The following is a 26,165-nucleotide window of genomic DNA, read 5'->3' as shown; positions in this document are numbered from 1 at the left end:
GGTTCAATCTTCTGGATCTTGGTGGTGGCCATAGTGGCACTGGGCTCCGCTCCGCGTCAATGATTTTCTTCCCTTTTGTCATTCCCCTTGTCAGGTTATGACTTAGAGTCAGAACATGCGTCGGACTCAAAAGCCTTCAGCTCGGCCACTAGTGATTGTTTAGCTCGACACTCACTTGTGTCATGAGTGGAGCTCTTATGGAACTGACACCACTTTCCCGTGTCCTTCTTTGTCTTTGTGATGTTGTTCTTTGCTTGCGGCTTCAGCGGGTTACCCTGGGTCGCCCCGCCTTGGCTTTGCCCTTTGCTCTGTAGTTTGGGGGCGGCTTTCCCTTGCTTCATATTCACATATCGAAAGTCTTGCTTTTTCTATTTAAGCTTCTGCTCAATCTTAACAGCGTATCGGTACGTCATGCCGAGCGAGAAGATGTCCAGGAACTCCATCTGATCCTGGATGTACCTATGTAGGCAGCCGCAGTACTTGAGTAGCAAATGTTTCTCAGAATCCTTGATACCCAACATCGTGCGAAGGGTATGAAAAACATTGGTAAACTCTGGCACGTCTTGGTCCCTTCCCTGTCGCAATGTGGTCCACTTTATGTATTTATCTTCATAGCTTCCGAGAGGGTAGCATTGCTCCTTGATGATGTCCCAGAACGAATCCCAAGTGGGTGCAGCCAAAAATAGTGAGGGTGTACTTTCATCTTTCTGCTCGCAGTAAGTTTCCCACCAATCCTTAACGTGGGGGTCAGCTTTGAGAAGAGCAAAAGTAATCTTTTCCCGGCTAGAAAAATCATGAACAAAAAAATATCCTTCTAGCAGATTTAACCATTTATCTATGGTGTCTGCATCTATCTAACCCCCAAATATGGGAATGTCAAAGTTAACTTGTACCTTAAAGGGTGTGGAGCTTCTAGAGTAACTATTGGAAGTAGATGCGTCGCCCCTAGGTAGCCGCTGAAAGATCTGGGCAAAGTTGTCCATCATCGCGTTCCTTTGTAGCTCGAGGGCTTCTTCGATCAAGATTTTGATAGGATCTTAACGCAGGTCAAATAACATCTAACCATAGGTGATGCAAGGATACCCCGCAGATGCCCACAGTATGCATCAATATGCATAACACAACTGTCCCAGGTAATTGACTCTCAAAGGGGTCAATTCTTCATAATATCAAACAGTTAAGGCCCTCTTATACAGTTCCTTTGTATCGGAACCAATCTCCCCGCCAAAACCTCCTATCGGGACTATACCAACCCTCTAGCCTTTGCTTATGACTATCATAAAAGTCATACGTTAAATCTTTCCTATCGGGACTTAAGAAACCCTTCTAAACCTTAGTTAAGCCTTTCATTAACCATCGACCGCATATATATAACCTTTTCTCCCTTTACTTTGGTTACTTATGGTTTTAACACATAAAACCCTCATCGATGCTTAATTCCTTATAAAATCCTTTTACAAGAAATACTACGCAAAACATACCTTTCCGCGTCTTCCGTACGACCTTTGCACAGATTCCAAGGTTGTACCTCTATCAGAATCGCTATCAGCTATCAGAACTTTCGCAGGCCACATTACACATGTGCCTCATCGCCCCTTCCCCTCCGATATGCGACTATCGGAAGTGTTTCAACACTTTAACATAATACGAAGGGAATACATGGAATTTCCGCCCCGAACACATATAGTGGACTTCAAACTCATTAGACCCGCGACTATATTTATCGTCGAGCCCGTATCTTATCGCTCCACAACGCTGGTCCAACCTCCGCCTTCTCCGATCGCCGATTTATCGCTATCGACGTATCGGCGTTCCATTGTACCGCACCTTGACTGCTTCAAAGCGCCAATATGCGATTTAACCACTCTCTATAATAATTCAAGTTCGGAACTCAATTCCGACTATGTTTTGCACCGTTTCTTAGTGTAAACTAGGTTTTACACTTGCAGGACTTAATCTTTATAAATAATTCCTCTTATGTGATATTTCGCCTTCCTTTTCAGCGACATCATCTGGACCGTTGATCTTTCAGATCAAATGGCTCCTGTGCATGCCTCTTCACTTCACTATTCGTCCCTTTTACTTGATTTTTCCGCGATTTCTTCAATTTTACTTCTATGGTTTGGTTCTTCTAAAGGTTCCCGTCCTCTGCTATTTCGCTTTGCTCTCTCCTTCCTGGCTTAACTTCGCATGCCCCTTGATCACTGTCCTCTTGATCCTTCGAATGGATTCAATGATCCATTGCAAATCTCTGTATCATTTTCTTCCTCTGCGTGCTTTGCAGAACTCTGCCTACAACTCCTCTTACAGAACCTACGAGTTCAAAATACAATTCAACACTCGAAACATGCATTCCCACTTGAAATTGGGTTGATTGTATTAATAAACATCAACAATGATTACAGAATGAGACCTCTGTCTCACACAGGCCTATTCTTCACTATTGTGGCCTCTCTTTTTTTGACACTGCCCGTGGGCTTACATATATGCTAGGAGTTCTGTTAAACTATCCTGGTTCGACTCTTATATCTACTGAACAGACTCCTAAATCCTCTGTCCATTATGTCCACTTCTAATTAATTAATTCCTAAAGTCTATCCTTAGTTCCTCGAATCATGAACTGTTCTAAGAGTCCTAATTGATTTTAGGCTCTTTTGTCATTATTGCCACTCATGTTCTCATTTATTCGAGAGCACTTACAACTTCCTCCATTATCTAATTAAATCACTTAAAGGCCTAAATATTGCATTAACTTGAGACTTAGGAAACTACTTCTCTAAAGCTACATGACCCCCTATGACCCCCTATGTCTACTTAATTACAATGATTTTCTCTTGGGTGAATGCTCTTGCATCAATAGGGTCTTCACAAACACACATAAAACTGAATTGAAACTCACGCCAAGCATATACACATAAAAATCCTCAAAAAATGATTAATTAATAAAGAAAATATTTACAAGAGAAATCATGGCCCAATGATTGGCCTCTCATTCCTCACACTCACTCACACACTTCTACATACATACATGCCTCATGGCTCACCTCAATTTATACAAATGGATTAGAACCCAAGGTAGGTTCTAGATCCCTAAACTAACTCCCAAAATATCTCTTTTGATCCCTAAAATCTCTCATCCAATCCCTTATCCCTAGATAAGAGCTAACTAATCCATAATCTTCTCAAACCTTCCACAATACTCTCGAATCTTCTCCTATTTACAATAATCATCATTCTCTCTTAAAAACTATAGAAAAATACAATAAATAATTAAATCCTAGCTTTCTAAACTAACTCCTCTAATAAACAATTGACCCAGGTTAGATGCACCTGCAGCAGACTCCCCAGGTAAAAGAAAATCATGGTCTCCTGACCATCAGTCTTTATAAGATGATAAAATCCTCCTGGATCCCAAACTTCCGTTTGTCGTTGATCAATTTCTTTGTCATATTGTTGCCATTCTGTTGTTGTCTTTTTCTGTTTTCCAGGTTTCCAAACTTTATGTTGCAATTCTCCCTTCTCCTTGCTAGTGTATGCTTGTTCTATTGTCATCAAAAAGCTTCTACCATCTTCTTTCCTTCCTGCAATATGTCTCTTTTGTGACACTTTCACCATCAATCTTCTAATCTCTTCAATTGCCATATCCAACATGTCTTCTTGCTAGTAAAAATCACCCATTCTTTGTTGAAAAGGACTATTTTCCTCCATGAATTCACTAGGATACCACTCATCTTCTTTCATTCTCTGCCTCTTCTCCTCGAAGTCATCCATATTGCAGCCACTTTGCTATTGCATTTTCTTCATTGAAACCTCGTCCTCATCCTCTATCAAATTGTTGTAGTCCATCATCATTTCATTTGCTTCACTATTGTTCTTTGGATTGTCTAACCAATCCTCTAAAAAATCCATTTCTACAGCAACAACCTCCATATCTATGCCTTTGTAGACTTGCATAGGTTCCTCCAATGGTTCCTGAGCTTTCTTAATTTCCAGCTTACTCTCGGTTTCTTGTGATTCTCCACTACCTGCAAACACAAAATAAGTATTAGTTTCAAAATCATGAGACCTGGAGGTCTCTCTTATGACTCCCTGCATTACTTCCTTATGTATCATACAATCCTTCAAGCTGCCCACTGACTCTTCCTCATCTTCTTCAATTTTCTTATTGGTGTCCATATCCATACATTCATCATCCTCAGGTTGTTCTGACCTCTTTTCAATCTGCACAATAGTCTTCAATAACTGTTTTTCAGAGAAATTTATGGTGCCATTTGTTGTAATCGAACCCATGTTCACATCATCATCGTCGCCACCCAGCAATGGTCCTTCCTCTTGTTCACAAATGTATATATTTGTCTGAAGTTTCTCTGCTTCTAAAACTTTTAGTTTGTGCTTCAGTCTTCTTTCCATCAACTGTTTAATTGGCCATTTAATTGTTCACTTTATTACCCATCTGTGTCTCTATCTTTGTAATAACTCCATTAATATGTCAAGTCATGCCTTCAATTCCACGATCTCTTTCTCTTCATCAGCAATGCTAACTGCTATAGCATTATCGTGGCCTTTCTCTGGAATCTGCATCTTCATATTCTTCTCCTTTCGTGAACTTCACCTTGTTCACTATAACCTGCAATTGAATCACTTTACCAAGTTATCTCCTCTGAACTTGGCCAATGGTTCACTTCAGTTGAACCTTCTTTCTAAACACTCCTTTGCGCTTTGCTCAGTTTTTTTGCAACAACTACAGTATCTCTTTCAAATTGTCTTCACAATCACCAGAATTTTTGGGTGTCGGGCTCTGCCGATCATGCACCCATTACATTCAAAGGCTCGAACTTCATTGCACTTTTGACTTATGACTCTAAATTTTTTTTTGACCCCAGACTTTTAATTTGACATCAATTCTTCATTAATGGACCTTTGAATTGAATTTTACATTGAGAGACTCTCTCACTTCAACTCAACTTATACAAGGACCTTTGTTCATTTGAGCATTCATAACCTCCTTTGGATTTCACAATTATGACTCTGACCTCAAAACTCATGACTTTAGACAAAAAGTTTCATTACATTCTTCCACAAATACCTTTAGCCACCACTAAGTCTCTCTCATCCAACTTACATAAGCTTCTTGCTTTAAGCTGTTGACATTTCCCTGATTTCTCACCTTATACACTAATTCTCTTTCATATCCCACTTATTCTCTCCAAAAAAACAATTATAATAATTTTCTCCAAAATATCTTCTTATACATTCCCTTATTACCCCATTATTAAAATCCCTTTTAAAAACAAAGTTTTATAACAATTTGTATCCCTCCATTAAAAACTTCACTTTATCATTCCTTTTAAAATTCCATTAAAAACCAATTTTATGAATTTTATGAAATACTTTTATAAAAGTGAATTGAGGTTTGTTTTTAAAAGTCGTATGCATGTAATATAATGCACCCACCATAGATTTGGTAGATTGGGTTGCGAATAACGTTCTCCAAGCCAGACATCTTTCAGAAATTTGGGGCGCAATCAAAAATCTTGTGGTTGTGAAGGATTTTTTTTGTTTGTGCACTAGAAAAAAATGCAGTCACAATTCGACATCTAAGAAAACGAAAGCTATCAACAAATCTCTTCTGCTAGCAGGTTCATTGTCACGACTCATCTAGACATTGCAGTTACAACATCTCCTTGTCAACTTAACGTAGACTTCTCAACACACAACACTGCAAAATCATCTGTAGCACCATCAAATCTTTAATCACCACTTTCTGCCATTAAACTTGAAGGTATTACTCCAACTCTAGCAAAAACGCTCTCTGGCTTCAGCTCTCCTACAGATAAGCAGTAGATTCACGTTGTACGGCTAATTGATCTGCTAAACTTCACTTCTAGTTGTTTCACATGAAATTCATGGTTACGCAATGATTCCTCGTCCCCAAGACACTGGATTGAATTTCTGCTCAGAGCTCCCTATCTTCTCCTCCGTTGATATCACAGTTGTCATATCTAGCTCAATTGAAGCAATCCAAATGGAATTTGCAGCAGTCCATACGTGATTTGTACATTAATCACATAATGAATAACAATAAGTAGATTATAAGTAGGCTCTCTACCTATGCTATACAACAAGCACAACTTTGATCTGCAACCTCATTCAACGGATCTTGAACACTACGCAGACAAACGTCTTGGAGTAGACAGTCTTGAACACTTTCTTCACAAGGACGTAATTACAAAGGAAACCTTCCTTCATAAAGCCTACCTTCTCCTAAACTTTTGCAGATGCCACGTTCTCCATGACAAAATTTCCACGCTAGATAGATCAAATCTCCATAGCAATCTATCTTCCCTCAATGAAATTCAACGACTCTCAGCTTCATAGACTCACTCTGATACCAAAAATTTGACGCATGTCAAATAACATCTAACCATAAGGTCTTCACAACACACACATAATATTGAATTGAAACTCACACCAAGAATATACACGTAAAAATCCTCAACAAATGATTAATTAATAAAGAAAATATTTACAAGCGAAATCATGGCCCAATGATTGGCCTCTCATTCCTAACACTCACTCACACACTTCTACATACATACATGCCTCATGGCTCACCTCAATTTATACAAGTGGATTAGAACCTAAGGTAGGTTCTAGATCCCTAAACTAACTCCCAAAATATCTCTTTTGATCCCTAAAATCTCCTGCCATGGGCGGTCATCGGGATTTGCAAGGCTAGTCTTGCAAAGGTTCGACCAATTCAAGCCCTAACTCCTTATATCTCGACCTCGTTGGGGACATGCAAAGAAAAACAGAGAAAGAGCAGACCCACTCTTATACCACTGATCCAAATTTAAACAGGAATGCAACAAATCACAGTTATAACCATAAATACAAAGATGCAGCAGAAATAACACTTCATTTCATTAATATCGAATACTGAAATATGCTTATAAACAGAGTGGAAATAAGACTAGCTTGGGCAATGGTAGCTTATCTCTAAGAAGAGATGTGGTGGCTACATGCCTCTGAACTGTGTTACAATGAGGCTCAAGGGCCTATTTATTATTGAAAAACATGAGAAAAACCTAAACAACCAAAACCCTAACCCCAGGAAATGAAACGCCAAGAGTTTATGGGCCCCGTTGGGGTTAGTTGGGTAGCCAACTTCCCAGGGTCGTAACTTGGTCATATTATCTCTGTTTAGCGTGTATGATACCTTGTTGGAAAAGTCTCTCCAAGTACTACAAGTTTTGCTGCAAGCCCCTACCTATGGCTACGGGCTTGCAACGGACCTCAAAAAAACGTTGTTTAGGGGGTCAAAACTGCTCCAGAAGTTCAGGACCCGAAAAAATGCTAAAAATAGTAAATGCTAAAATAAACAAGGAAACAATTGAAACTGACTGGAGGTCTAGGTGGAATAGGTGGGTGGCCACCAATATCCACTTGGATCAAACCTACTCCAATTGCCTCGATTTTTGTGCCAGGAGATGCGGCCTCAAAAGATCAGAATAACTGCCTAAAAACCGCAGTCAAAGTAGATGAGTTGACCCTTGGTCAACGCCCCTGCAAATAGCCCAAAAACAGTCCTGCGATTTCTGCCTGAAATTTTCGGTCAACCCAAGTCAATGTGAGAAGAGAGAAGAGTTGCTCCTTTGTTGTACGAACCAATGAGGAGAGGAGAGAGAAAGATGTGTTGAGTGATGATCCAAATGAGGAGAATGTCTCTCTTATTTATACAATTCGATGAGGGGTGGAGACACATCTATTGGGGCATCATGAGCCTACATTAGACTTTTGGCCGACCTTGACAATTTGCACATGTGTGAGAATTAAATTCAAAATCTCACTTCTGCTCATCCAAACAAGATGATCTTTAGATCAATCTTGCACCTCTCGGAAAGAGGAATCCAATAAAAATATCATCTCCATCATATGAGTTGTCCAAGGTGGAGTTTGGCCCTAGTTGCCAATTTTAACAGATATCTACCTATAGATATGTCTTTTGACTATTTGGCAGAGCAGTGAGTTGGATGAGCAAGCAACAAGATGTGATCACCTTGTTCACTATAGAGGCAAAGTATATGACAACTACTCATGCCTGTAAGTAGGCCATTTAGCTTATGAACATTGTTAAGATGTAGGGATAAGTCTAAGAGCTATTATAGTTCAATGTGATAGTAATAATGCTATTTGTTTGGCAAAGAGGTCAACCTTTCATACAAATACAAAGCATATTAAGATCCAATACCATTTGGTTCGAAATATGGTAGAGGGTGGAAAGGTGATACTAGACAAATTTGACACTTTATAGAATGTTGTAAACGCATTGACAAAGCCAATAAGCAAAAATAAATTCAAGTGGTGTAGTGAGTCTATGGGCCTCACAAATCCTAGCAATTGGTTCACAGTTTGAGGTATTCTCCCTTATGCTCTAGCAAGGTATACAACAAGTGCTGGAACATTAAGAAAGGTGTATCATACACCTTGAATGCATGCATGTATGCAGCTCATGCATGTGGATATGTGTGCAAACTTAGCATCTTCACTCATATAAGACATGCATGAGACACACCTTAGGGAACGCATGCAAGTCATGCATCTAGGCAGGCATGTGCCCCACTCAATGCATGCTATGTGTCTTGCATGAGGAGTGATTGATGCATGTAATTATGCCTATATATTGACTACTTGGGTTGGAGATATTAAGCATTTGATAAAGGGGTATTGTTATGATGCCAAAATTTCTCTAGGTGCTGCTAAATACTGCGATTAAGAGCAAAGCTATGTGACAGTATTGTAACTTGTTGCTAATAATACATTGAGCTCTCACTTTGGAATGTGTGGTTTTTCTCCTGGAAGGGATTTCCCAAGGAAATCATTGTTTAATGGTTTGTTGTTAATATCTTATGTGTTTTCTGCAACTATATATTGTATTTTACGCACATTCTTCTCTCATTGATTAGTGTAGGAAGCATATTCTGCACCTCTGCTTCTTTTCACTAGCTATGGTAGGTGGGAGAAGTTGTGCCACTTTCCTACTTGTCATTTTATCACTACCATGGTAATCTGCTCTGAATTAAGTGACTTGTGCAAGTGGCAACCTATTGGTGTGTGCCATGTGGAGTAGTGTTGAGCTTCTTACCTATTTGATAGGGTAGTGATGATGCAGGTATCCAATAATGTACGACTAGTCTATTGCACAGTAGCTGTATTGACTTTATCATCACACTCCATGTGGTTGATTGTATTGACTTCATAATCACACTCCACGTGCTTGATTATTATAGACAATAGACATGCATTGCACAATAACCACCATAACTATCTCCTTCTACGTGTGCTATGTTTCAGGAATGGAGAACCAAACATTCAACAGAGATGCTTGTCATGTAATATTTGAGAAAGCATTTTCGTGTATACACTTCCATCAGATTCAGCATTGAATTTCAGACTTGGAACACGATAATTTACACCGTTCGTCAACCTGAGTTTTCGTGACAGTTACGCGCCTATTTATTCTTTGATTAAACTACAAATTACACGGTGTTCTATGTTTACAATTTTATAAATTCTCGTTATTCGTAGAAGCTATCATCGACCTTTCAGTCATATTTGGCCATCAAAGTCCTTCAGCTCCTCGCCCTTCTAGTTTTCTATTACGTTATAATGCATAAATGAGATTGATATATTCCTTGAAGATTGGACTTATAGAGATGCAGGTAATTCGAGATCACGGGCATTGAAATGTCTAAGGTCCACAAGTTATTCAAGGAAAACCCTAATTGTGCACACGAAAGCAAATTAAAATGTCATCGACTACTGTCACATATTTCCCCGTTCCATTATAAATAGGTATTCGTCTAGCCTACAAAAATTACATTTTACATTTTACATTGTCCTGCAAAACATCTTCATATAGAATTGAAGTATTTACATTTTCTTGAGATGCCGACTGAGTGGTGGCTAGAAAGCTTACCGTTTCAAATGTGGACAGTACGGCTTGCACATATTTTGTATCAAAAGGATTTTTACGATGCCTTCTGTGCTCAACATCGTCAGCGCATGAAAGAACCGAATATACTCTTTTCCCGTCCTCTGTCGTCGAAGATCTAACTCTGTACACCATGCGCTTTCCCGCGCCTGCATTCACCATATTCTCCTCTAAATCTTCAAAATTATTGGGATTTATTAGTCCAATTCCGTTCGTACAAATACAATTTCTTTCTGATCCTTGAAAAGGAGGGAAATGCCGATGCTGATTGTGAAATCTGAATGTTTCTTGGATCGATGCAACAATAATCTGTGAAGTAAAGCTAAGCTTTGCAGATGGTCGTCAGTGCGCAAATCACCCGCTGCAATGCCATGCTATGCTAAAATAAAAATAAAATAAATGCAAATTAGTCGATGTAACCTGATAGGTAAAATATGTAATCTCCATTACAAGGCACTTCACTAATATTTTATTTGTTCTTTTGAAATCAAAAATCAATTCAACATGATCACACATGGCATTTAAAACAAAATAGCAGTACATTATATATAATCAAAAATTAATAGTCCATCATATAATAAAAGTCAAATTGTGTATTGGAGTAAAATCCAATTGTTGATGACATAGTTTAAAAAAATCATTTTTGACCCTTTTTTTTCCGAGCCCTTGCGTTTAAATTGTATCTCTAGGATTAGCTAATTTTATTTTTGATATTTTAACTAAAAATAATATTAATATAACTTCAAAATTTTGATGTATTTTAAAATATATTAAATTAAATATTTTTATTATTATTTAATTTTAATATTACAAATATATTGTTGATTGATAAGGGTAAATAGTTGTAATATTAAGATAGTGTTGTCGTAAGTCATTGGTTAGAGTTTCCTGAGTTATCTACTTTAAAAATATATATTTTTTAAAATTTTATATAAATATATTTTTATTCATCATATATTATTAAAGGATTTTAAATTAAAATACATTTTAATAATTTTATTAAAAAAAGGGTAAATTTAATTATTTGTAAAAGTATATTATATATGTTTAAGAAGTTTAACTTTAAAGGTAGAAGCACATATTGTATGTTTGGCAATGGTAAGTTCAAATCTTTTGAAACATATTTTATTTTTACATATTTATATATATATAAACAAAAACCATTAGTGATAGATTACTAGTTCAAATCTCAAATCTGAGAGTGATTTCATCTATCTAACTTAAAAACAAAAACAAAAAATCATATAAAATTATATATAAATATCTCATTACTCGTCATATATTCAAAAAAAATCTTAAATTATATATATATTTGCTTTTTTAACTATTATACATTAAAAAAAAATTGTTAAATTCATCTTATAGTTTCATGTATTCCTTTCTTGGTTTCATATATCTTTTTATTGTACATTCATTTCCTAGTTTCATATATTTCATTCCTAGTTTCATATATCCTTTTATTATACATTTAAATTATTTTTTTCTGGGAAAAAAGAAAAGAAAAAGTGTTTCATTCTTTTAATTTATTTATTTTTTCTTAACATTTTTTCACTGAATTATTTAATAAACTTTTTTTTAAATTTTTTTTTTATAAAATATCATTCTAATATATCTTCATAAAAATTTATGCAATTTTTATTTCTATCTTTTCTAATGGTTTTTTTCTTAATGTCATATTTCAAATTGATAATATATTATTTTGTATAATTATACTTTAATTATTTCATTGTTCCATTAGTAATATTGATTTTGTCATTTATCTATCAATAATTTTTAATTTTTATTATTCATTTGCTTTTTACTACTAATATTTTGATCAAATCTTTTTTCTTTGAAATATTTTGTCATCATTAACTACTATTCTTTCACAACTTATTTATTTTATATTAGCTTTAATATGATTTTATAATGATAGATGGAGTGTCCACTTGAATTGTTGTGATGTTTCAAAGCTCAAAGGTAGTTCAATTCCAAATCATATCACCCTAGTACATATCCCCTTCATTAAGTTCACAATCAAATCCTTATGAGTGAGCACATAGCTAAACTAAGAGTAGTAAGATACATCTAAAATCCATTATGATGAAGATGTTGTCTATGTTTGCCACTTGACTAATGCATATATGTTGAATTCAGAATAAATATAATACTTATAACAAATATAGTACCATTTATTAGTCAAATACAGACACGCATACACACACACACACACATATAAGAGTAAAAGAGAGAGATTTGATATCAACACATAATATAAAAACTATTGCATAGAGAGATTTTAAAAAGATCTAGATTTGCATATAAATATATATACTATAGATATCATATTTATATAAAAATATTACATATATTATAGATATCATATTTTTATAGAAATATTGCTTTCACTTTCTTCGCTTACACCAAGATGATAATATGTATATAAAAAAAAATTGCTATGGCTCTCTTCACTTGCACTTAGATTCATCTTAATTGATCAGAAAAATTACACCTCAAGAGACTTGATCCTTCTTTGCACTTGATAAATTGAAAATTAAAAATAAATTTACAACAGCTATATTGCCATATTATATATACTACAATTTTTTTAACATATAGGATCATCATTATTTAATTGTTAATTTATGATGCAATATTATGGTTATTAAATATATTTCCCTTGTGAAAATATTAGTTTGCCATAGTTCTATAACAAAATAATAAGATTAATTAATATCTAAATATACAAATGAAACAATCTTGTATTAAGACAAGGAAGGTGATTTACAATTTAAATAAGCAGTTCCTCATCACTTATGTAAAAGCATTTATCTATTTATTTTTAATTTTTGTATAAGACTATCTAAACAATGCAAGAAAATAAAATCTACTATAAATCTATCTTTAAATGGAAGAAAAAAACATACAAAATCTGTATTAAATGAAGAAGGTTGCAGTTGAGGCTAGTAGTGAATTGCATAATAATGATTCCTAGAATCTTCTGCAAATTTAGACATTTGTTAGAGGCTACAAAAAGGCTTCCAAAATATTAAAAAGTATAAATTTCAAGTTAGTTGTAACAATCCACCCCACATTTACCTGCTTTTACAAGCTCTCTAAGGTAAACATGAGCTGAGAGTTACTATGCATGACCCAACAACCAAGTTCCACTTAGGGAAGTGAGGCCTACTAAACTGACAACCTTTTGCAACCTCCCAGAAACATCTGATCGCCTGGATGTGAGACAACACCCACTGGTGATCTCTACCTGAGATGGAACTACATTTTTACTGACTTTACAGCCCTACCGCACACATGCAAGCATATGCATGCATCAAGAAGGCTCCAGGTGCATGGATAAGCCTTCCTCCTTACATCCACAACCGCACTCACAGGCCATATTCCCTGCAGGTAGGGACTTTGACCCAGAAATTCAAGTCTAGCCTCCATGCCAACTACCCAAAACTTCCAGAGCTTCCTGTAGGAGTCTTCTTACACTGTTCTTAACTCAATTCCTACTCAGATGTGTCCAATACACGATGATAATTTTTGCAAACACTTGGTAAACATAACACCTACAGGCCATGAATGCACATATGCTCACTATATATTAGTTCCATCAGAGAATCATCAAGAAGGCTCACTGCCCTGTCAAGATAGCTATAACAACACTAGTTAGCTCATGCATTTATATAACCATTCAGTAACTCATTGAAATCATAAACAATATCCATAACAAGAGAACATCATTTAATCATGCCTATAACCAACATTTAACCATAATGAAGCCATGACAAACCATTCATAAAATCAACACAATAACCAATACACATGCTTATAGATCTCAATAAGAAATAACATATAATAACATATGCATAAAGCTAGCCAAGTGAGGGACTTCCACGTACCACTCGACCATAGATTGGGTTGAACCAAATCTTTCTTTAAACCAATCACCCTTGTGCCATATTCCAAACATGAATGTGGGATCACATAGGATAAACCAAAATAGAACTAATCAATGCTTCAAGAGGTTAAACCACTTCAACCCTCCACCACAGTGATTTCACCTAAACCAGTCCAGAAATCACCAAAACCAAAACCAACCGAGATGCCTCTGATTTCTTTACCATACCCAGAGGAATTCTTCTATCTCCACCCATCTGTCAAGAGTTTCAGGACAATTCCCATATCCACCCTCGACCCTTGGGAATTTTCCTGATACCACCTCACCAAGATCTTAAATCTACCAACCATCCAAATCTTAACCAAAACAGGGAACCCACTACATCATGGCTATCCAAGAAATGGAAAGGTAAGGTTGCAACCACTATCAATCCAAGAAAATCTCATGTCAATGATAGCAAACATAAATAATAAACCAATGCATAGACCATGCACTAAGTCCCAGCATGTTAAATCACACATGCACACTGTTACCTACAAATCCACAGTTATTTTATGCCCTTACTTGTTGTTGTCCAACTTTCTCTTGTGTGCCCTTGCTTTCCTTACTTGTTTATCCCTTGCTTGTTCTCTCTCTCTCTCTTGGAGTTCAATTTCTTCCTTAGCAAAACTAAAGTTGTCAAAACGAAAAATTGATCAAAAGTTTTCAATTGTTTCTTAGGTGCCATTTTACCATTGCTGTCTAGTGTCTCTTCCTTTCCCTTTCCTCTTTTTCTTTAATTTTCCTTTAATTTCTCTTTAATTTCCCTTGCATGCATATCCTTGTCTCTTCATCTTCCTTTTCTCCTATTTTCCTTTATTTCTTATATTAAATTGCCATTTATTGCCCTTTGCCTTTTTCCAATGCCAATGCCAATTTCCATAGCCATTAATTAACCACAAGTGACCCCTAATGTGATGTTTTCCCTCTCATTCATCTTGGAATATGTGTCCCATAACCTTGGTTTAATTTATTTACATGGAAAATTAACTCGAGGTTGTTACAAATCCCTCCCCCTTATGACACTTATAACCAACAAAACATATTGCTTATGGAGCTTTATAAACACAGCTTGACGTAGTATGTATAATGACAAACAGCTGAAACATGACAAACATACTGCTTATGGAGCTTTATAAACATAGCTCAATACAGTATTTACAATAATATACACATATATGCACGTATGCACATTTTTCTTTAACCAGCAAATAAAAGGATACAAATTCTGCATCAGAAACAAGGGAATTTAGAGGCTCACACCTCCACCCTCAAAAGTAGTACTAAGGATTCACCTCCTTCCGAGGAAGTCCAAAATCCACTGCTAAGATCAAAGTCTGCCTCCAATGTCCAATGCTAAAATTGTTGTGCTCCTTGTTTTCTCAATGAACAATTATCGACTCATTGTTTATGGGCACATTCTCAATATGCTTCTGATTCCAATCAACAATGTTATTGACCAAAACAAATTTATTCCCCAACCTTCCCTTCTTTGCTTCCCAGTCCCTCGGGAAATTTGGTCACCCCCTTTGTGCAGTCACTCACCTTCCAAGTTCCTTGGCATCCCCTTCTCTGCTTCCCAGTCCCTCAAGTGATCCATCCCATGGCAAGGTTTCCTCACATCGGAAGGCCAAAAACCAAGGCATATACCTACCTCAAAACCATTACACAGGTCATAGCATGCTTATGGAAATCAATGGACACTATTGGGTACTGGTATCCCACAATGGCCCTACTCCTAAAGTGCTCTACTAACATACTGTAACATGCTCCAATTCCTTTTTTTGTTGTTTCCAATTCTCTTGCAGTCAGCTCCAACCACCCAATCGGGCATTTCCATGCTTTCCTGTACCAAGCACATAATTTCCATTAGACCCAAAAGGAATTGTAATAAATTCAAATCACACATCATTGGTATCTCTTCAATAAGGTAACACTTGCAATTTTGTTTAATCCCTATCACAACAAGTCAAATTAGCTCTCTGATCAAATCATCATATATAGAAGTATCACATCTGGTTAGCTCAAAACTCAAACCATCATAAATCAAAAATCTAGATTATGTGCATAATTAAAAACTAAAATAAAATATTGATACTTATTCTCAAATTGTTCTTTTCTTCTTCCTTTATTCTTTGTCCTTTCCATACATATACTGGATTGGTTTCCAAACCCAACAAGCACCTAGGGCCTTCTCTTCTCTTCTCTTCTCTTCCAAAACAATAAGGGAATCTGGAGACTATACCACCTCCTCCCTCAATATCAGCAACAAGGGCATCCAGAGACTATACCACCTCTACCCTCAATATCAACAACAAGGGCATCCAGAGACTATACCGCCTCTACCCTCAATATCAACAATAAGGGAATCCAGATATTCCCATACTTGCCTGTCCCAACACATTATACAAAACATACACCTACACATGGTGTATCACAACACTTTCACATATACACATGATACAACACCACACATACACAATACAACATGTACACAATAGCAGTACTGCACATCCAGAGACTGCACCGTCTTGAAAACCTTGCCTCTAGTGTCTTTCCCACGCCTTACTGCGTGCATCCATAATCCAAATCTTGGGCCTATGGTTCCTTCCACTTATCCATGCTTGTCCCAGCATGCCGCAAATCACACTGCTAAAATCAAAGCATAAACGCAGAAATCTTCATAAATGGTTGTTGTAGATATTTACTCAAGATTGGTCTCTTCCCAAGTTTTTAAGGGCTCCAAGGCCCACTATCTCCACACACAACCTCCAAGGAACCCAAGTTATTATAGGGATCCAACCCACAACCTCCAAGGAACCCGAGTTGTTATAGGTTTGTTATGCGGAATTTATGATTGCAGACAAAAGCCAATTCCCTAGATCCAGTGGACTGGTCTAGAACAACAGAAGACAAAGAATATAGAATTTTCTGTAGAGAAATTAGAGAATGGGAAATATTACCACTCAAATATGTAGCAAGCTTCTCATTCCTCCTCACTAGTAAGCTCCAATTTTATTTCCAAGTGTTATAATTAGAACCTTCACACATGACTAAAACAAGCAAAGGATCTATTTAATGAATCAGCAAGGCACTGAAACACATGAGACAAGACATATAGGAAAACAAGATACTCTTTGTATTGATAGAAATAGGAGAGAATTTAAAACCAATAATAGTAGTTGATCTTGTAGAGATCTCCCTAAGTTGACTTGTCCTTCCTTGTCACAAAGTACACCTCACTATCACCCTAATGAATGAAGACGGTGACTCCTTTAGATTCAAGGCAACGGCATGAGGGCATAATCATTCTCCAAAAGCCAACCCTGATGCTATGGATGGTAGTAAATTTATAGGAGAGGGATGGTAGTTTAGGATTTACCATAATGAGCTTGAGATCCACTTATGATGGGAGGATGGACTCAATGGATAAAAGCGAGGTCTTCAAGGTAGGATCAGATAAGACTCAAGCTTCTTATCCATAGTAGATGGTTAAAACAACCCTTGGAAGCTTATGGAAGAGGAAGATTTGGAAATATTTTTAATTTTCCTGAATTTCTAGAATCAATGCACGCCCAACAAGAGCAACTATTGCTGACTAGCATTCGTGCAGAAAGATGAAACCGACGTTGAATGCAAGTGGCTAAAGGGGTAGGGTGCATTGGGGCTTAAAGGACTAATTTTGACTAATGAGACCCAAAAACACATACATTATGGAAAGGGCATGCTTAGGTATTTTGTAGAGATGATGACAACATGTTCACAGATGTGGATTGATCCGGTTTGCAAGCCTATCGACTAGATGCAATAAGATGGCCTATAACAGATTGCCCCCTAAAGCACAAAGTCAGAAATATTAGTTGATGACTGAAGTGCTTTACCTTGTGACAAGTTCAGATCAAGAACAATTAGTCGAGACCATCAAATGTTACAATACATTTTCATCATGATATTTTTGTTGAGAGAGGCATACCTATGCTCAACAATAAGGTAACATTACATGTACAATGATCAAAAAGTTTGTCCATTGATGACAAAGATTGGACCCATGCTTGGATGAATGTTTGTATGATCATAGCCATCTTACTTTTGTAATATTGTATTAATCCTGAAAACGCAACCCAGATGGATGGAACTAGATCTGAGGTCTTCTATCTAATTCACTCGATCGTCCAATGTATGAGTCTAACGATGTGAATGAATGAGTTGAAGTCGAACATGGTAAACACCATCTGATTACCAACCATTTATGTAATTCATTAACAAACATGAAAGAAACCATCAATGATGTTAATGGTTCTCAAGGTATTGCAGTACAATTTGTATGGTGTGAATGAATGAGCTAGAGTTGAATAACACACAAAATATTTCGATCGAAGGCCAATGATGAAGGCCTATCGCCGAGAGTGAGGAAATTTTCCATTAATGTATGCAAACCCCAAAGTACCGAAGGGAGTTTCTAAGTCAACTTCCTGGATAACGAGTTGATGTCGAGAGGAAGTGACCTATCTCAGGAAGGCCTTGATATATCCCCCATCAAAGACATGAAATGGGTATCAAGATTTGAGATAGAATAACGATGATGTGGAGTCGGTTTAGGATAGAAAACATGAATGAAGGCTTAGGAGTATCATAGCAGATATCAACTGAATGACTTCTCTTGAACATAATGGATACACTGGATGGAGTTAACAACATTGACCCAAAACCAAATGTGGAGGCTTTGATATGGTGTGATGAACCAAAAAGACAAGAGAATTTCCCAAACCAACAACCATGGAGATGAAGTGGAAGAGTGTCATGTTCAAGAACAACTCATTGCCATTAATAGGCAGAGTACCCTATTTTCCCAGTTTTCCCAACCATTTATGGTTGATACCCCTTTATTTTTTGACAAGTTTGAGGAGGATAACATATGATTGATTTGTAAGTTCATCCTTCAGATGAATCCCTTTGAGTATATTTAACGAATCTTAACATGTTGGACGAGTCCATCATTGTTTGATGCTTTTACGAGTCCAACATAGGTCAAACCTGACTCCTTTTTCATGTTTAGAGAGTTTGAAAAAGAGGTGAAAAATAAAACTCCACAAGTTCTTTTTTGTAAATAGTCTCTTGAGTTTGAAAAGGCAAAAAATGACACTAAAGAGAACCTCATAGCCATGTTCGCCATGTTCGACTAAGGTATTCCTTTTTTGTAAATAGTCTATCTCAGTCTAGAAAAGGGTTAAACTTATACTGAGTAGATATATTTTCATTTACTTTAATGAGTTCAAAAAGACAAGTGCTCGACAATCTTTTCATATTTAGGGATTCTAAAAAGAGATGAAAGAGGACTCCACCTAGAGTAACAAGTGGTATAAAGGGTAGAAATTGGTTCCAATCATGATGGAACATCTCAAAACATGCAAAGGTCAAGAGGTTGGCTAATAAGACAACTCATCGCAGTGGCTCCTCAGGAAAGGGTAAAACATCAAGTGAAAGTGTATGATTGACCAAGAAGATGGTGATGATGGAACGAGAAAAACAAGGTTCATTTGGCAGAAACAGGCTCATAAAAATGGAAATCACAAGAATAGGTTTCATTTTTATACAAACTTGAAACAAAGGAAAAACTATGCTTGAGATTGGTTTCGTTTTTACACAAGCTTGAAACAAAGGAAAATTATGCTTTAAATTGGTTTGCATTCCCCTAACATAATGACTCAATTTGAGGCACATGCCCCCCAAGCTTCATTTCATTCACCTAAGTAGACCACTGGTTACTAACACGTGGATGGAATAAAGGTTCATTTACGATAAATGAAAGACTCGACTAGCAATTTATAAGATCTACTCAAAGATTCAAATTGAAGGGGAATTTGTTTCATTTTTTAACGAGTTTGACACAGGAAAAGAACTATGCTCAAAGGAACTTGTTTCATTTTTTAACGAGATTGACACAAGGCAAGGAACTCTACTCTTAAAACCTTGTTTCATTTTTTAGCGAGCTTGACACAAGAAAAGGAACTCTGCTATGGCACCTTGTTTCATTTTTTAACGAGCTTGACACAAGAAAAGGAACTTTGCTCAGTGACTTAATCATGACCCCCAAAAGGCCATGGCTTCCATGAGGCTCTCATCAGATGGAATAATAATGCTCTAGGAGGATACATATCAAGGGATACAATGGAAATATCAGTCTCCAATGCACCTAGTACATGATGCACTACATCACCTACTAGATCATTAGTAGATGCCGACATGGAACGTGTTGCCACATAATTAATCTTTGGCGGGGGAGATACCACTTGCATATAAGGACCATTTAGGAAAACTGGTTGATTGGGAGTCAAATTAGGACTAATGAATGAAAGATGGTCAATGGTAACAATTCTTGCTTCATGTGGGAAACACATTAGACAAAAGAGTGAAAAGGCAAGAACTCCCATGACATAAAATGTTATGCAACCAACTCACAAATAGATAGATCAACAACTTAAAAATTATTCTCTTCGAGGTGGAAACCTCCTTTACGCTATATAAATGAACAATTATTGGATGATACAAATGACAAGACCTCCTTTCTATATATAAGAGTGTTGATCGGGAAAAATGCCCCAATCAACATTCGAGGATACCACCCTAGTCAAGATTCATAAATTACATCTTTATCCGTTGAAATGGTGGTTCTAATTTGTATTATGGGACCAATTTCCCTTTCACACATAAAGTGTATAAAGTGGAAATGAATGGATGATTATATTAACTCTAAGATTAACTATTCTAATATAGCCTAAGATATGAGCTAATCTACTATGCAAAACTATCTCGATTGAATGAAGGATTAGTCCCTCATACAACCAAGAGCAAGACTAAATATGTAATTGGGATTTTAAATATGTATGGCTTAAGGTGAATTTCCAGCTAACGAAATAGTTCAATTAATTTTTATTATTAATACCAAAACATATCATGTTTAGAGATTTATTAATGGTGAATAATTAATCAACAAAATTTAGGAAGTAGTTCACAAAATGATGATGATTATTAAATGAGTAACTCAGATGATTAAACAAAAATATAAGGAAATAGTTCACAAAATATTATTTTTTGTTAAATTAGAATTAAAAGGCTGATTTCTGAGTAAATAGTTACTCAAAAATCAGAGTCCAACACACAAGAGCAAAGATAAATAACAACAGATTATTGAGGCAAATTATTCACATCGACAATAATGGATAAATATGAATGAAAATGACAAATTTCAGGCATTACAAAATGAAAACAATAGTATTTTAAATACCAATTTATTGAACCTGTTTCTTTGGCTCTGATCTCTAACAGTCCTTTACAACGCTTGAACTCTGCTGCAAAAATCGACCTACAGTAGTGGAAACTCGGCTTCTCGAACACAGTCAAGAATGCAAAAGAAAAATCCCAAAATTATCCCCCATATATGAGATTGACTCCTCGCCCCTACAACTCTAAATCCCCATTACAATAGTGCATTATGAATTTAGAGACGTGGAAGAGAGGTGCTTCCTCCTATGCCTATTCTAATTGTGCCTATCGATGCCTATTATTCCTGTCATGCAATTCTAATCATGCAATTCCCCTTTGTCTCTATCGAAAAGATTGTATTTATACAGAGCTTAAGGTGAAATCGTGAAAATAACAACATCTCCATGTATCTCTCAACAACCGAGATAATAAAAGCAATTAAATCAGGTGGTTTTTGCTTCTGTTGAATCATAGGCCAAATGTAGATTGCCTCTATTTGATAAAGTACCCAATTTAGCTTGTTGTCGAGTTCTATTTGTTTTATGTTGATAACCACTGAGCAAATTATCCGACAGGATCACGCTCTTCACAATATTAATCCTCATTTAAGCTTATGTTTTAACCTCATCTGTCTATTTTGGTTTGGATCTTTACACGTGGTTGAGTGGCTATTGATCGAATGATTTATTCGAATCGGCCTAGGCGTTTCCCTGTAGCAGAGAAATTGGAATTAGCCATTTAAAATGATGGAAAACTCAATACACATATGACTTTTAATTATGCCCCATGACCTTTTAATTTTAATTCAATAGCTTTTCGCTTAAATGGCAGATTTAACCATGGAATTCTGAAAAAATATGCATTATGCCCATATACCATTTGAATGGGTGGCTTTTGAATTATAATTGTAATCATAGTGCCTTTTATTAATACGGAGGAATAAAATATATATATATATATGTGTGTGTGTGTGTGTGTGTGTGTGTATATATACATATATATGTACATATATATATGTATATATATATACATATATACATATATATGTATATATATGTATATATATATACAGATATATATGTCTATATATATATTATATATGTATATATATATACATATATATATGTATATATCTATACATATATAATATATATATAGACATATATATATGTATATATATGTATATATATGTATATATATATATATATACATATATATATGTATATATATATACATATATATACATATATATGTATATATATGTATATATATCTACATATATATATATATATGTATATATATGTATATATATATATATATACATATATATATATGTATATATATATATATATATATATATATATATATATACATATATATGTATATATATATAATGCCCAAAACATCAATAATCAAATGACTTTTAATTAGTAATAACGGCCATAGAAAAGATGACACGTGGCAACACTCTAGGATATTGGACGTTTAGCTCATTGAATTTTTTTAGAAGTGGCAATACAAAACTTACAAGGTTGGGAGGCTTCGATATGGAGCAGACCTGAAATCCCATTTAATTCTTTTTTAAAACTGTATCGGATCCAAATATCGGAGGACGAATAGATATCATAGATCAAATGAAATTTTTTTGTTATGAAAGGATAACATGTGACATGTTATATAAAAGGTCAGGCGGATAGGTTATATCGGAGATCCGAGAGGATTCATTATCAGAATATCGAAAAGAAGAACCTATCAGAATATCAGAGAGAAAGGAATACATCTCGTAAAAAAATTGAAATGCATCATTTTAAAATGTTACGAGATTCATGGGAGCCGAGGAGGGAGGATGTGAGGGAGGTGAGACCCATGTGGAGGTTGGTCCTCCCTCTGATAACAATAAATTACAGCCACTATTAAATGGGCTCAAGACCTTTGATTAACCCGATGTCCCAATAGCCACTTAGTTAAAATATTAACTTATAACCACTTGAAAGGTAAAAAGCCACTTTATAATATAAAAGGCTTCAGCCACTATTCAGCCACTTGTAAAAGTATTACATTCGCTTTTAATTGATAAAAGCCAAAGCCACTTAATGAAAAGCTTGGTCTTGGGGCTATTAATTATTTAATATTTAGAAAACAAAAGTAAATATAGGTTAACATTTAAAAATTATATAAATTAATGTACATTATGTAAGACCAAGGCAGTAAAAATGTTCGATCTTCAACTAGGATCCATTTTCAAACCATATATCCATATGAGGTAGAACAAGCATTAAATAGGTCATGATTAAAAAATTAAACTCAAGCAAACCAAAATCAAAATTGAAGAAAGTGATATGACCAAAATTTAATCAAAGGGTCTCACCTCCCTCACATCCTCCCTATTATAGATATCAATAGTAAAATGGGGGAGTTGTGTTTTCACCACAACAATGGCGACACACTAGGAAGAACAAGTTATCTCTGGGATAATAATAATGAAATTATAAAAGGAAAAGGAACAAGGTTGAATAAAATCAAAGTGCTAAAATTCACACTCAATGAAATCTCTGAAAATGTCAAAACAGAGTCATTTTGAACATCTCTTATAATGATCATAAGAGAAAGACCATGTTGACAAAAACCATTACTTAATCACAACTTTAACTAAAGAACACAGGGTTATGCTTATTTATAGTGAAAAGATTAACTCTCATTGCCACAGGTAGAGCCACTGTTGCCAGTGGGCGTCCATAGCCTTGACAGGGTTACCTTTTAACCAAGGAAAAGTCAGTATCCCATCTATTGTTTGGCATCACTGAGGAATCATATTTCATTTAGTTACTCTAAAAGCCATTTTCCTAGCTTGGTGACCAGATATTGACAATGCCATTCACAAGCGTTGATAGTCATGAAAAAGTCGGCTCATGATGAGACCTCTTGTCTTATAGTGAATTGTTGTAAGTCATTATCCTGGCTTGGTGACCAAATGTGATAGTGTCATAACAATCAAAGCCCATGATCATGGTAAGCTGACTCTTTTAGGATACCCCCTATCTTTCAGGCGTTTTTATAATTTTAAATTACACTCTAATGATTTGTGTTAATATATGGGGAGACAAATCCTCTCCTTAAGAGATAGGATGACATGGAAGAGTTATAGAATACTAAACTTATCTGTTGCTTTTTGTCACTTTAGTAGTTGTTTTAGGATACGACATGTTGTAAAGTAGATTTATCTTATGTGTATTAAGGTAAGAGAACATCCAAATGATAATAAAATACAAACAAAGTCAGAGTTTCAATGTGAGTTTGAAAGATAGCAGTTTAATGATCTTCCTATTATTCTTCCTTTTACTAATAAATTTCATTAAATAAGAGTAAAAATTTCCCAAGTATTAAACCAAAGTTGGGTCAAAAATAGCTCTCCAAAAGAGTTGGTAATTTCACTAAATCAATCCAAGGCAAAGGTAAAATTGGCACACAAGAGGATTGCAGAAGGAAGAAGAGAGATGTTGTTGACTCAAACCCAAAATCGAGAGCCAAGAGAAACTAGCAAAAAACCAAAAGCGAACAACCACAAAAAGCAAATCATGAGATAAACAATACTCAACTTAAACAAGTAAAAAGAATGATCTTGACATAAGAAATTATGTTTCTTGTTAAGAAGAATGCCTAGCATGTTAATGTTGTCTTGCTTAGTGAGTTTGTTATTCATTGAAATGAGTTTTCTAATCTAATGGGAGTTGCGATAAAAAATTACTTATAAAAATTCAAACAGGGTTTATTTCCTTTTATAAGTTCAGCTTCCAAATAAAACATATAAGTTTTCATAATCATTTTTCCATAATAAATGAAAGCTTTAGAAATGAGAAAGAAAATCACCCTGAATGCGTTTTGACAATTTTCCACATTAAAATTTTCACAACTACTTTATTAGTAGAGGTTGGTCTTCCAAATTATTCCAAAGAAAACCTGCAAGAAGACAAACAAACATAAGGAAGAAAAACTAAAGAAGAAAAGAACAAACTGAAATAAAACACACAAACAGATGATAATGAAGATATAAATGCATACCTAGAAGAATTTGATAATAAGTTTACCTCATGAATCTTCATCTTCTCCCATGTATTAATAAAAAATGTTCAAAATCATATTCTTATTTAATCTACAAAACATGAACAAAAAGAAATCTAATCTATTCCTAATCCTAATCTAAAAAGAAGATTAAGACTAGGTGAAATCAAACTTCCAATGTAGCCATTCAAGTACGTTATTTGTTGCATGTATATACAAGTCAAACATTAGTAACCAAAGTATAAGTAAAAAAAACTAACCAAAACAAAAATGAAAGTAATATGTACATCTATTGTTAAAGTACGTACAAAAATCAACTTATTTACTAGTAACTTATTGTGTGGTTATGTCTTCCAGATTCATCGCATTTTACTGTTTTATATATCGACATTTCAAACCATCCTCTGTGATACATAAAAAAGTAACTTATTTATAAACCATCTCTTTAGGAAAGTTCTCTCCAAGAAAATATCTATGGGATCATAAAAGTATGGGTGGATATTTGTTAGAGATTGAAATTGATCCAAAGGAGAAGGTAGCAAGTCAGATTGTGAAGGAACACTCTCAAGAGCTAAATTTTATCAGAAATGCCTTAGAGAATGAAGAGATAATTGAAATGGGATGAACATCAAGTGAAATTGGAGAAGAAATGTTTCTTGATATTCAGTACTAAAGTTTTGAATTACATATTAATTCTCTCATGTTAATGAATCTTGAGGGTGTTCAATGCTGAGTTGTTGAACATGCCAGCATAAAATATCCAAGGGTTGAAAAATAAAAGATGAAAATGAATTTAAATCAATCCAAAAGGATTGAAACATAATCAAATCACTATTTACATAAAATATTACAATTATTGTTACACCACAATTGGGACAGGTTTGAAAAGATTTCTTTCTTACAAGAATTAGCCAAAATAATGCA

General features: G+C 35.2%; 1 protein-coding gene across 1 annotated transcript in view; it reads right to left on the bottom strand.

Moving 5' to 3' along the window:
• Window positions 1-10,450, bottom strand: part of LOC149141953 (uncharacterized) — a 443,876-nt gene extending 433,426 nt beyond the window's left edge. Inside the window, exon 1 of the mRNA XM_089448017.1 lies at window positions 9,980-10,450. Coding sequence (XP_089304143.1) covers window positions 9,980-10,156 — 177 coding nt within the window. The 5' untranslated portion in view covers window positions 10,157-10,450. The remainder of the gene's footprint in view (window positions 1-9,979) is intronic.
• Window positions 10,451-26,165: the final 15,715 nt, after the last annotated feature.

This window comes from Pinus tabuliformis, chromosome X, assembly GCF_031772625.1.
Source record: "Pinus tabuliformis cultivar Carrire ecotype Pingquan chromosome X, CPIR1, whole genome shotgun sequence".
NCBI classification, from domain to species: Eukaryota; Viridiplantae; Streptophyta; class Pinopsida; order Pinales; family Pinaceae; genus Pinus; species Pinus tabuliformis.
This window is presented reverse-complemented; position numbering and strand designations above follow the sequence as displayed.